The sequence below is a fragment of the Citrus clementina genome, unplaced genomic scaffold, assembly GCF_000493195.1.
Source record: "Citrus clementina cultivar Clemenules unplaced genomic scaffold, Citrus_clementina_v1.0 scaffold_9, whole genome shotgun sequence".
Taxonomy (NCBI): domain Eukaryota; kingdom Viridiplantae; phylum Streptophyta; class Magnoliopsida; order Sapindales; family Rutaceae; genus Citrus; species Citrus x clementina.
In genome coordinates, this window is record NW_006261964.1 from 16,013,462 (window position 1) to 16,027,603 (window position 14,142).

The following is a 14,142-nucleotide window of genomic DNA, read 5'->3' on the forward strand; positions in this document are numbered from 1 at the left end:
GGCATATTAAATTGATATTTAGTTTGAAACAAAAAACATAAAACTTGATGAAATCAATATTGATCTTCTCAAAGAAACCCTTTGATTTACTTGGTGAATACTAACTATTCATTTGGCTTCATTATCTCATTACTTTTAGGAGAAAAGACAGTGATACTCTTGCTATTTGATGAAATGTAAAAATGGTCGCGTAGGCTTCTTTTTTTTTAAAAAAAAAACAATTAATCGTTTGGATTCTTTTTTTTTTGTAACATTATATATAGTCAAAATAATGAGATAATTTGTTTTTTTTGTAACATTATGTATCTCCTTTAATATATTCAATATCAAAATCAAAAACACTTAAAATGGCTTGCCATCGTACAAAAATTTGTTTTGATGCAATATTTTGAACATCTTTTTCCAAAACATGTTTTGCAGCTTTGCAATCAATTCTAAGTAGAAAATTTTGATTTAATAAATCACTTTGAAATTTTGTAATGCATAAAACAATGGAAATGATTTCTTTTTTGATAGTAGAATAATTTTTTTGGCAATCATTCCAATGTGCAGAAACATATTGTACTATCTGTTCTTTATCATTTTCTTTTTGCTTTAATATGCCTCCATAACCTAAATCAGATGCATCAGTTTCAACAATTTTAGGTAATGTAGGATTAGCAAGATATAAACATGGGATGCTTTTTATGGAATTCTTTATAAGCTTTACAACTTTGGTATGTTCATCTGTCCAAGGAACAGGTTTTTTCTTTAATTTATCATGCAGAGGTTTAGACAACCTGTTGATATTAGGGCAGAAATCAAGAACATAGTTTAAACTTCCTAGAAACCTTTGTAATTGAGTTTTGTCTAGGATTTTATCAGGAAACTTGTCTGCAAAGACAAGTGAACGCTCAATAGGGGAAATGGTCCCTTTGGAAATATGATGACCTAGGAACCTAATCTTTGTTTAAAACAAAGAGACTTTTGAACTGGAGATTGCTAGGCCAGCCTTTCTGGTAGCAAAATAAAAAGTCTTTAAATGTTTGAAATGTTGGTCGATGGTTTGAGAAAAAATCGGAACATCATCAATATACACAATGCAAAATTCAGAATAAGGGTTATAAATATCATTCATAATTCTTTGAAATTCTGAAGGTGCATTCCATCTTCCATAGTTAAAACATTTTGAAAATGGGTTTTATCATACCAATCGGAGGTTTTCTTTGAAAGAGTTGGCTGGGAAAGAACAATCTGAGAAGACGAACTTTCACCAGAAAGAACAACAGTTTGGCTTTGAGAAGAAGACAACTTTAGATTTTACATTGAGTTTTGAATTATTAGCGGCAGAAAGTCTTTCTTTAGTTTTCTCATGAAATCGTTTGGGGACAATATCTTCCCTTATGCAATTTAAATCAGCTCCAGTGTCAAAAAGGGCAATGGCATCAATTGCAAAATCATCAGAAAAAATTAAAGTGATTTTAATTAAATATTTTCTCGTGGTGATTTGTTTTAAAACAAATAGAAAATCATTGGGAACAGATTCAATGTTTTCTAAACTTTGATCATTGTTATCACCATTATCAGAATTGGATTCATTATCTGAATTATCCTGTAAATGTTTTTGCAAAAGAAATTGGATAGTCTCAGAATCACTTTTTTGTTTTTCTTTTAATTCCCTAATCTCAGTTTTAATGTCTTTAATTTCTTTCTGAAGATCTTGAATACTTGGGGTATTTTTCTTCGTTTTCTTTTTATTCAAAATCTCAGTAAGATCATAAGAGTTCTTTTTAACAATTGGAACTTTAGAAGTTTCAGCTTTATTAAAATCCAGAGTTTTCAAAAGCTTATCAAGATATTCTTTTTGAAGACTTGGATCGGAAATATGCTTTACGAGTTCAAGAAAAGTTTCTTGGTCTTTAGTCAAAACATTGATTTTCTTTAAAAAGGAATCTGTTTCAGATCCACTACTGCTAGATGCAGAGGTATCTGAGTCAAAAAGCTCATCGACCTGAAGTGGGTCACTATCTCCCGACATGGAAGACTCAGAGTCTGAAGACTCTACCATGAGAGGGGCAATTTTGGAAAGGACTTCATCATCTAGGCCAAGCTCCTGGAGCTTCTTGTTCATTCTGCAATATTTTACAGTATGGCCTTTTATGCCACACTTATGACATATGGCTTCTTTGTAATTGAAAGGAGTAAAAGGGGTTTTTGGTTTGGCTCTAAAGTTTTTCTTTTTAGAGAAATTGGATTTTTTATAAGGTCTCGAAGGTTTCTTATAAAAAGATTCTCTAAACTTTTGGAATGGTTTCTTATGGCTTTTGGATTTGTAATGTTTTCTGTGAGGTCTTGAAGAATATTCACCATTACAATCCTTGGAAGTAGAGGTTTTAAAGGGGTCATAGTTGAATTGTTTACAAAAACCGCCTAATTCTTGCTTAGACTTCTTAAGCTCCCATTTAAGCCGTTTTTGTAATTTCAAATCTTGGCAGACCTTTAAACCTTCTTTGTTGACAAAGCTGACTAGCTCACCATAAGTTAAATCGTCATAGGGAATGCGATTGTCATAAAGAGCTTTAAAAGAATTCCTAACCTTTTCTCCTAAAAGGGTAGGTAATCCTGCTAAGAATTTTTCTTTCCAAGTAGTATGATTTGCATCATCTCTAAGAAAGAGTCTGGTGAAGAAAGTAGTTTTGTAGGTTTGGAACTCACTAAGTTTCCTACATCTTAGATTGTGTAGTAACTCAGCATTTTTGTCTCTAAGGTAAGAAGGGTCACCTATGAAATGAAGAGAAATAGTAACAATTAGGGTTGCTACTGCATCCTGAATTGGGTTATTGAATTCATCAAAGATGGGGGTGCCATCTTGATCTCTTTGGATAGAATTAAGGATATCTAATTGTTGCTCATTGGTGAGAAGATGATCCCACCATCCTTTAAGTTGACCAGTAAAACCGGCAATAAGGATTTCTGCAATGGCCTTGTCAGAAGTCCCTGATTGGGTTTTATAGGCATTGGCTGCCATGGTCATTTGTTGCAACAATCCTAGTATGTTGTATTCCGACATTCCATCAATATTCCATTCATAGACAGAGGATGTATTATACCGAGATTGGTTTAATGCACTAGGCCTATTGTCTATGGTCAAATCCGGAGGAGACTTGACTGTGGGAAGGGCTAATTCCCAATGGATTTTGTTGGCTTTAGGAATAGAATCATCTTTGAAGGCTTCTAAGTCTGAAGAGGCTATAGAAGTTTGGTCATCATGTTCTAGTACTCCAATCTTGCCAGATTGGGGAGTATAAGGAGCTATTTGAACTTTACTAGATGAAGATGAAGCTGCTTCAATCCTATCTAATTGTTCTCTAATGGCTTTAGCAAAATCTGATTTTGACTCTTGAGCAAGCTTTTGGCTAGTTTTCGAAACATGAAAAGGTTTGAAAATAGGGTTTTTAAGCTTTTTGTCAGAATCTGATTTTGATGGAACAGGAGAAACAGAGGAGATGGCTATGGTTGACTTTTGGAATTGGTTTTCTATCCTAGTCAACTGTTTTCCAATGGTATTTAAGTTAGTATTGCAGAAATTATTTTGTTGGATAATACTACTCAAATTGGCATCAGAATCATTTGGTTTTGGGATTTTGTAAGGTGAGGCTCTAATTTGGACAGGAGGTTCACCGTGATCAACAGTTATACTCTGAAGAGGTGGGTGCTCAGATTCTATGGTTCTGTCACTATCAGAAAGTTTCCACTCAGGAATTTTCTTTCTAATAGTTATAGGGTTCGATTCTTTAAAGGGATTGAAAATGTTGTTCTCAGAAGAATATATTTCGAACCAATCAAAAAACAATATATGAACTTGATGTAAGTTTACAAATTCATAATAAACTTGTTGGATTTCTTTTCTTTGATTTAGAAAATATTTAAAAAACCAAGTTCTTTTTGCTTTATTCTTTTCTGAATAAAAATCATCATGAAGAAGATTTTTGTCAAGTTCAAAATTCTTTTCAATAACATTTATAACATTTTCTGTGACCGCAGAGAATGTAGGGGAAGTTGGAGGAGAAGGTTCCTTCTCATCCTGCTTTTGTTCATGTTGACTGCTAGTATAAATTGGATGAGGAATATTTGTAGTATAGTCAACAGAACGTATGGAGGAGCTAGGTACATCTGAAGTAGAGAACCTAGGCTAACTTTGGAAAGGAAGATTTATGACCGAAGGGATTTTTGTGAATTTCCTTTCTAATGAAGGAATGCTTGAGCACGACTCTTTATCAGAAAATCTGGTCGAGTTAGATATTCTGAAAGATAGTTTGACTCTACCATCAGAATACTGAGTCACATTTTGCAACTCTGTATTAGGCTCAAGTTGTTTTGGAATTGCTGGTGGAGCAGCTCCTTCAAGAATCCATTCCTCTGGAAGATTGATATCTTTCCATTGGATTGGTTTTGGAATAACAGTATTTGCTCTAGACAAATCAGTCTGCAAGAGAAGAGTCTCATCTCTTTTTGACTGGAATCTATGTTGCGTACTGAATGCTGAAATCATTGCTTTATAAGAGATTTTAAAAATCAGTGCAACTGGGACAGACCCTTTAATCATATTATAATTATGGGTTTTGATTTGTAAAATCATGTTTTTCAAAATATTTTTGTCTTTAAGAGAAATTGTTATGTTTGGATAACAATCAAAAGAAATCGGACCTTTACATAGACTAGATTCGATGCTACTTAGCAAGGAATCATCAAAAGAGATGAATCGACCATCTCTAAGGACAGCAAGGATAGAGGTATCCAAGCCCTCTTTTGTAAGAGGCTTTATTCTAATCTGGATAAGACCGATGTGGACATAATTAAATTTCTTTTCCTTTAATTTCTTTAATGAGCTTTCTGAAAACAAGTGAATTGTTTCAAAAGGTTCTGAAATAGTAATATCACGTTCTTCAGTCTTTATAACATAATCATTTTTCAAAATATCGAGCTTTTTTGTTTTGTAAATCTTTTCTTTGGAAATTTTTGGAAGTTCCCAACAATCAATTGCTTTATCAAAGTTCTCAATAATGAATTCTTCTGAACTCACAACATGCTTTGAATCACTAGTCTTCCCGGAAGAAGAGCTAGAAAAGAATGACGCTCTACAGAGCAGAGGATCCATGAGGAAAGAACTTATGGTCAATCCCTTTTGGCCAGCGCCAAAACTACAGGAATGGTTTTACAGCCCTAAGCGGAAATCCTATCCTAAAACGGGACTTACTACCAGTAAAAATTCACCACACAAACAGAAATTAAACAAAACACAAGAACTTTGAACTGCTTTACACTATCCTCCCCTTGGTTCTGATACCAGAAGGGAATAGGATCGAAGGATGGGTGTGTTTTCAGAGGCAAACTTTATTGATTGTTTTGATAAAACAGATCTGAATCGTGGTTGATTCTTTTTAGTAACAAACTTTACCATATGTAGATTAAATAGATTTTATTGCTGCTTTGGATGGAACACGGCTAGTCAAAATTTTAATTTTGAGATGGTACGTAGCGTTGTTATCTGAGAGATGGTTCCGGCTTAGTTATTTTAAAGCCGATATTTAATAACCCTTTGGACCTGTAGCCCGCACTCTCGAGTATTCCAGCTGATATACCAAATCACTTTTGCTTTACCAAATAATAATTAAGTTCTTTAAACGCGGTTGTCAAATTTTAAATAATTTACCAGATCTTTGTTAAGTTCTTTAGCAAGCCTAGCAACACATACATCTAAAGGCTTGGGTACAAACACAGTACCAGATCCGATTTTCGGAAATGGAGCTCGAAGGAATGGAGGGAGAAGAGAAGATTTACAACTGAGGATCGAGATCTGGTCTCTTTGTCTCAGAGGAATGTACAATTTATATGACAGATCTGATAGAGATCAGTCTGCAGAGCATGCTTTGAAAAATAAATGACAGAAAATAATTTGCTTTGAATTAAATTACAGAAATTATTATATATTTTGACTATATATAATGACCCAATACCCAATTGTGATTCTATGACTTAGGACTTGTTTACTAAACGTGTGAAATCTAAAATTGTTTACTTATTTTTTTATTAATTTTAGATTTTTTAAAATTTACTTGTTTATTTTTTGTAACATCTATATGATTTTCAGACATTTATATCTGAAGTAAATATTTTATTTCAAAAATAGCTCTATAAAATATGATTATTTCTTAAATTATAAAATCTAATTTATTTTTAAATTTATAAGGATATAAATGTTAAATAATTATGTATAAGATATTTTTTATTTATAAAAATAAGTAAATTCAGAAATTAAAAAAATAAATATATCATTTAGATATTTATATTTAGATTTCATAAAATTCAGATCCATTTACATTAAAAAAAAAAAAAAAAACTCTACTCTACTCAAAAACAATAACTTATATGACAATTTTTAAAAATACCGAGGTCTCTATAACTATTTTCTTAAACTATTGGGTGCCCTGGTCATTTTATTTTTAATTTTCTTAAAAAAATAAGTATCATTGATGCACGCTTGTCAGCTAAGCAGGCCTACTAGGTTTTCTAATTCCTACAATCAGTGTAAACCCGCCTCTCGAAAAGCAAGTAAAGCACCTCTCCCAAAACGCACGCCAAACTTCCATTTTTAACTCTTGGGTATTAAGCTAACAGTTAACAGTCGTCGTTTATTCTTTACCTTATGGGAAGTACCGGAGAGGAGAATCCGGCGGCGCCGCCGCCAAAGCTCCCCATCCCGGGGAAGCGTAACATCCTCATAACCAGCGCCTTGCCTTACGTCAACAACGTGCCTCATCTCGGCAACATAATCGGCTGTAATAACTCGATTCTTCCACGAGCTGTTCTTTGAGTACATATACGTTTCGTTTTTGAGTTTGTTAATTAATGGAATCACTTTTGGTTGTGGCAGCTGTGTTGAGTGCTGACGTGTTTGCTCGGTTTTGCCGGCTTAGAGGTTATAATGCAATTTATATTTGCGGTACGGATGAATACGGAACGGCGACCGAAACAAAGGCAATGGAAGATAATTGCAGTCCTAAAGAAATTTGTGACAAGTAAGATTTTCTTTGTCTTTTTCTTTTTTTTGAAATAATTTATTTCGTTTTTAATTTTAGAATCATCTAATTCATAAAACAGACTTATAATCTCCTGATTAATAATGCTGTTATTAAATGAAGTTAGCTTTGGTGTTATCTAATTGTTGATATCTTGTATCTGTTTGTGTGAATTTGGGTTCACCTTCAGTGCAGCATTGGTAAGTAACGTCTGCCATGATTGTTCGATATTGGTATCAAAGTTTTTGTTGATATACTCCTATACAATGAAGCAGTTTTAACAATAATGAAAGACTTGTTATCGGTAATAGAAAATGTGGCATATGTTACTTACAGATGTTGCAATGTAGTAGTGCTTGGAATTTGTGGGAGTATGTATTTAGGCATTATGTTTGGAATCAAATGTATTTATAATTTTGAAGCATATTTATGTGCAGTTAATATTAATGTGATAATGTTTTCTGTTTACTGTTTTTCCTTTACAATATGTTTTGTTGAAAATGATTTGCATTATTTGCATGCTTTTTAAGTGTATTGCCTTGATTTGAATCCATAATAGTGTTCTATATGATATTTCCCTGATTTGGGTGATGCTAGAGAAATTGCTATAAAATCTTTTGCTTACTGAGTGATATAACAGTTGATTTGTGCTATTTAGGGGTGCATTCTGTGTATTCTCTAATTCATAGGGGAGGTTCTCATTTGCATTATGTTCTTTTCTATATTTTGTATGGCTCTATTTGTGCATGATGATGACTTCGTATTGCAATTCCTTGGACTATGTATTCAAATTGAGAATTGTGTCTTTATAGATATCATGTTATTCATAAGGATGTCTATAAGTGGTTCGACATAAGTTTTGATAATTTTGGACGGACATCAACTCCGCAACAGACTGAAGCATGCCAAGCAATTTTCAAAAAGTTGTTGGATAACAACTGGCTTATAGAGAACACCATGCAACAAGTACAGACTTTTGCCATAGTCTTTAACTTGCTTTTATTTCATTGTTTACTTGGTTGTATTTGTATTTACTTAAGACTTTCTTTTACTTGATTTCCTTTTCACTCAGCCTTATTGCGACACATGCAAAAGGTTCTTAGCTGACCGACTTGTCGAGGGTACTTGTCCATTTGAAGGATGTAATTATGAGTCTGCCCGAGGGGATCAATGTGAAAACTGCGGAAAGCTTTTGAATGCAACAGACTTGAAAGATCCTAAATGCAAGGTACGTTGTGGATTTTTCCTTATCTATATGGAAATATTTTAGTCTGTCCTACAGATTGGACAAGTCATAAGTTATTCACAGCCGCTGTTAGGATGCTTTGCCACTACAATGTGTACTACTATAACCTAACATGATGCTATGACACTTTAAAATCTATGGTTTGTGGAGTTGCAAATTACAATTTCTAGCACTCTGCCTACAAACCTTTTGTCATGTAAATAATTGATGATTGTTAAAGTACAAAGGATCATTTATGATTGGTAGATTGTTAGGCTATCTTAGAAAGTGAAATCATGTGCAACATTTTTGGGCTGAAATTGAGTCATGATTCTCTTTCATGCAGAGATTTTGTAATGGGCGTCAATTTCACTTTTTGGATAGTACAAGAAATTTTATTTTTAATTGAAACCTCTCTGGTAGTGCACGTTTCTTTCTTTGCTATCATGTCGTACTTTGTTTTTACGATTGTTGGTACTTAATTTTTTTCTACAAACAGGTCTGTAGGAACGCTCCACAAATTCGTGATACAAATCACTTGTTTCTTGATCTTCCGGCTCTGAGGAATAAATTAGAAGAGTATATCAACAACATGTCAGTAGCTGGATCTTGGAGTCAAAATGCTATTCAAGCAACACATGCATGGCTTAAAGAAGGGCTGAAAGTGCGATGCATTACTAGGGATCTAAAGTGGGGGGTTCCAGTTCCACTTGAGAGATTTAAGGAAAAGGTAACATAAGATATCCAATGGATGTTGTAAGTGTTATTTATATGAAATATGAATTCTATCATGAATTTCCTTTTTCTTCTTTCAAGATATTAAGGAGATTGATTATTTTATTCTTTTTTCTGACTTTGTGATGCTATTATTTTGTTCTTTTTCCTGACTTTGTGATGATAGGTTTTCTATGTGTGGTTTGATGCCCCTATTGGATATGTCTCAATCACTTCTTGCTACACTAATGAATGGGAGCAGTGGTGGAAGAATCCTGAAAATGTTGAGTTGTACCAGTTTATGGGAAAGGACAATGTGCCATTTCACACTGTAAGTGCTTATAAAGTTGCATTAATAGTTATGACAAGTGGACCTGATGCTACATACATCAAATTAATACTTTTTATATTTTGTTGAAGTTCTATAGTCATGCCCGTTTTCTTCAAGGGAGAATCCATGTTTAAATTCTGTTTGCCAGTTCTGAAATTCTTAAGGACTTGAAGTTTACCTTTTAAAGTTTATCTAGCCTTTAATCTCCTATGTCTGGTGTTACCAGAAAAAAGTGAAAACTGTGTAAAACTGTATATAAGTTCTGTCTTTTGACTGATATAGTTGCCTTTGATGTACCATGCTGATAATATCTTGTCAGTATTGTAGAGATTAATTCTTTTAACGTCCGAAGTGTTTATGTCTGTATTTTAGGTGATGTTTCCGTCTACACTTCTAGGAACTGGTGAAAACTGGACTTTGATGAAGACCATTAGTGTCACTGAATACTTAAATTATGAATCTGGTTGGTTAACTTTCTGTTTGTGGTTTACCCAACGTTAGATTATGACTTTCCAAGTCATGATGTTTTATGAATATCTTGAACCACTGTTTCTGCAGGAAAGTTCTCCAAGAGTAAAGGCATAGGTGTTTTTGGTAATGATGCAAAGGATACAAATATTCCTGTAGAAGTATGGAGATATTATTTGCTTACTAATAGGCCTGAGGTAACTCTGTTGTTACAACATCCATTATTATTCTTTCATTAGCTAATTCATATATTTGCTGCTTTTTGTGAACTAAGTATTGCTTAGCACGATTTGTTTGTATGCAAATAGGTGTCTGACACTTTATTTACATGGGCTGACTTGCAAGCAAAATCGAATAATGAGTTGCTTAATAATTTGGGCAACTTTATCAATCGAGTTTTGAGTTTCATCGCTAAACCTCCAGGTTAGTCATTTGTTTCAGTTTAAGCTTTTTGCATATGAGTATAGGCTGTAAAGTTGGTTTGATTATCATCTGATTTCTTCCAGAGGACTATTTTCTTGGTGGGAGACAAGCATTGTCCTTCATTGTTCTTTGTAACATGTATTTGTGGTTTTGGGTACTGGCCAGCTGCTTTCTTTGTTCTTGCTTTAATTGTTATTCTATATATGTATATATATATATATATAAATTGTGAATTAAACCTACCTTTTATCCATCAAGAATGCTTCCTCAAGTATGGACACATTATTTATTGAATGGTCTTGGTGCTTAATGGAATAACTCTATGCTGGGTCTAGATTGTCTTTTTGACAAAGTGCAACCCTTGAGGACATTTAATGTCTACTTTATTGGAGTTAAGGATGGTTTATTATTACTTTGAGAATTTTGTAGCTGACAAGATATTCCATGGTGGATTTTGAATTTCTTTCCCATGAGCTTTCTTTTAAGGGTTTCAAAACCGTCTCTAAATGGTCTATAATGTGATTGTGTCCAAAGGTCAAGGATATGGTTCCATCGTTCCCGATGCTAATGGTGCCGAGTCACATCAATTGACGAAGACACTGGCTGAAAAAGTTGGTAAATATGTGGAGCAGTATTTAGAAGCCATGGAGAAGGTGTCTAATGATTTGCTTGAAATTACTTGTAATGATTTTAACCTGCCAATCTAGTTGCTTTGGCTTTTGTATAAAGTATTTGTTTACACCTTTGTGTAGGTTAAACTAAAGCAAGGCCTAAAAACTGCAATGAGCATATCAAGTGAGGGGAATGCATATTTGCAAGTACGTCTGTAACACCTTCACTCCCTGATTATTGACTTGCTTACATGTGCGTCTGCACTATCATAAATATATTCTTTGTGGTTGTGGAACTGATGTGCTACTGCTATGGTGCAATTTTGTGTTGGAATTCAGGAAAGCCAATTCTGGAAGCTTTATAAGGAAGACCAACCTTCTTGTTCCATTGTTATGAGAACTTCAGTGGGTCTAGTACATCTTCTCGCATGCTTGTTAGAACCTTTTATGCCTTCATTTTCTGTTGAGGTAATTTACTTTGGCTGCAGATCTGTGTGCATATATATTGTTCTATACACGACTGTTATCCTGTACTGAGGCCCTTTTATTTCTTTGGCGGCACTTGAAGGTAAATAAGCAGCTTAATTTGCAACCTGAAAAGCATATATCACTTTGTGATGAAAAAGGAGATGTCGATAGGGCAAGAAGACCTTGGGAGATAATCCCTGCTGGTCATAAGATTGGTTCACCTAATCCGTTATTCAAAGAACTGGTATTTGATATTCTAACAACTATCTGCTAATTTTATGTTCATTTTATTATTTGGGAGTGGGGTCAGTTGAATATGATTGTCCCTTTTCTTTTAGCCTTGTACTCAATTAGTGTAATCAACTGCTGTCCAGAAAGATGATGAAGTAGAATTCTTCAGAAGTAAGTTTGCTGGAAGTCAAGCTGATAGGATTATTCGTGCGGAAGCAGAAGCTGCAAAAACTGCTGAGCAACTGAAGAAAACCAAAATTTCAGGTTATTATTAAATTCTTTTACTTATTGGAAGTTCATATATCACCATGTATCACTTGATAATGAAAAGAAAGCTAGTGGCCAAATGAAATTTAATGTCACATAATACAAAAGAGGGGTGCTGTGCAACAGTGGTAAATAGTTTTGTTCCAATAGCTTAGTTTCTGAAATAGTTGTTTGAAATAGAAATAGGATTGACATCAATGCTGAACAAATACAATTGACATCAATGCTAAAGAAATAGAATTGTCAAAATGTAAGCGTTTTTTATAGAATCTTATTGTCTGTAGTAGATGGTGGTGGAAAGAAACAAAAGTCAGCAAAATCTACAGCTGGAGCCAAATCAAAAACCACTGCTGAACCAGAAATTTCGATTGCAAGACTTGATATCCGTGTTGGAAAAATTACAAAAGTTCAAAAGCATCCTGATGCCGATGCACTGTATGTAGAAGAAATTGATGTGGGTGAAGTACAGCCTCGAACAGTAGTTAGTGGCCTTGTCAAGCATATACCTCTTGAAGAGATGCAGGTTTTTGTTCAATGCTCTTGCTGACCATTGTAATACCACCATTTTTATGTTTAGGCTATATGATGCACTTGTAATGTACTTTTTTGATGATTAGAAATGTTCACTCACTACTTTGCTCCTAGTTGATGTTTGTAATTTGTAAAGCTGACTCACTACCTTATTCCTTGTAATGATTCTTTGGCAGGAGAGAATGGTCTGTGTTCTTTGCAATCTGAAACCAGTAGCAATGAGGGGAATCAAATCACATGCAATGGTTCTTTGTGCTTCAACCAGTGATAACACCAAGGTAAGAATAGCATGATACCTTGCGCAATTATTAGCATACTTGTTGTTTGAGATACTTATTATGATAATGTTCTTGGCCTCTGGAGTGTAGTTGTCTTATGATTACTCCTGTAAATGATGGAGAAATACTATATTTAAGAATTAGCTACTGTTTTTCTCCCTCTGCTCCTTCAATCCCATATGTTCACATGAACAATTTGACATATTAGGATATAACTATCATTGTTGACAATGATTGCTTTTATCTTGCCACCTAAAACTGACTTGAAGTCTTCACATTTTGTATTAAGATTATGGGATGGTTCAGTGAATATTTTCGTATTTTATTCCGGACTACATTGTACTTGAATGGGTGTAGAAAATAATCTAGTATGGATGCTATTGTTGCTGCAATCACTTATTTGGAATGCTGTTACACTCCCAGGTTGAATTGGTTGAGCCACCGAAATCTGCAAAAATTGGAGAAAGAGTTGCATTTCCTGGGTTTGAAGGCGAGCCTGATGATGTGTTAAACCCTAAGAAGAAGGTTTGGGAGACAGTGCAAGTGGATTTACACACTAACACCGAGCTGGTGGCCTGCTATAAAGATATTCCTTTCACGACATCAGCTGGTATTTGCACTGTTTCCTCCATTCAAAGTGGGTCTATACGGTAGCTCGACTTCTTCAATCATTGGAAAGTGGGAATCCCTAATCATCTGATTGTGTTAACTTTGCTTTTTTATCCTAGTGACTGTTCCTCAGATCGAGTTGTGTGAAATGTTGTATGTGGACAAGAATTTTGTGTCAGTAGTAGACTAGATTATGTCATGGCTTCATTAGTGTTACCTTTTCCCCCCTCATTAGAAGAAAACCCAATTGCCTTGAGCAATGAGCAGTTTGAACTCACGATCTTATATACAAGGATTTATGTCAAGGGTTGAACCCAAGCTTCAGATTCAGCTTTTCATGATTATTTTATGGAATCTGCCGAAATTAATCACTTATTAGGGTATGGTTGGTGCATGGCATTATGGGATATGAAAATATTGTTCACATTAAATTAATACTAGTGCTATGGTTGGAAGAACATGAGAATGGGTTAAAGGGGTTGTGCTAATGCAGCATTGGCTTTTTTTTTTTTCTTTTGTTTTTGCTTTTGTTTTATAATAATAGTAATAAATAAATACAACTTTTTAATTTAATCTAATATTGTATAATATTTTTATTTTTTATTTTTGCATTATAATTATTAATATAAATAAATAAATATATAATTTATTATTCAATAATATTATATTACATTTTTATTTTTATATTATAATTTATTAATAAATTTATAAATTATTATAATTAACAATAAATATTTAAATTTGAATAATATTGATTTAAAACTATTAATAATATAAAATATTAATACAATTCAAATTTATTAATATAATTTAAAATATTAATATAATATAATATATAATTTAAATTAATTACGAAAGGATTAATACAGTACAATATATCACCAAATATTGTATAGTATTGTTATAATACAATGCTAATTAAATACAG

The 14,142-nt window shown here is 33.5% G+C and overlaps 1 protein-coding gene across 3 annotated transcripts; it reads left to right on the top strand.

Moving 5' to 3' along the window:
• Nucleotides 1-6,513: 6,513 nt before the first annotated feature.
• LOC18032259 (probable methionine--tRNA ligase) lies at nt 6,514-13,544 on the top strand. Of its 3 annotated transcripts, none has more exons than XM_006420901.2 (17): nt 6,514-6,818; nt 6,914-7,058; nt 7,871-8,024; nt 8,131-8,286; nt 8,783-9,013; nt 9,185-9,328; nt 9,701-9,791; nt 9,887-9,993; nt 10,105-10,219; nt 10,754-10,872; nt 10,972-11,037; nt 11,170-11,298; nt 11,399-11,542; nt 11,673-11,793; nt 12,081-12,319; nt 12,504-12,605; nt 13,029-13,544. In XM_006420901.2, the coding sequence occupies exons 1-17, from the start codon at nt 6,686-6,688 to the stop codon at nt 13,257-13,259; spliced, it is 2,427 nt and encodes an 808-aa protein (XP_006420964.1). In that variant the 5' UTR covers nt 6,514-6,685; the 3' UTR covers nt 13,260-13,544. The 3 variants fall into 3 exon arrangements, with proteins under 3 accessions (XP_006420964.1, XP_006420965.1, XP_024037488.1); XM_006420902.2 differs by having other exon boundaries at nt 12,084-12,319; XM_024181720.1 differs by lacking the exon at nt 12,081-12,319 and having other exon boundaries at nt 13,029-13,112.
• Nucleotides 13,545-14,142: the final 598 nt, after the last annotated feature.

Coding starts and splice junctions, on each gene's coding strand:
- LOC18032259 (XM_006420901.2), top strand. CDS start 6,686: ATGGGAAGTACCGGAGAGGAGAATCCGGCGGCGCCGCCGCCAAAGCTC. Junction 11,038..11,169: donor AGGGGAATGCATATTTGCAA/GTACGTCTGTAA, acceptor GTTGGAATTCAG/GAAAGCCAATTCTGGAAGCT. Junction 11,299..11,398: donor TGCCTTCATTTTCTGTTGAG/GTAATTTACTTT, acceptor CGGCACTTGAAG/GTAAATAAGCAGCTTAATTT.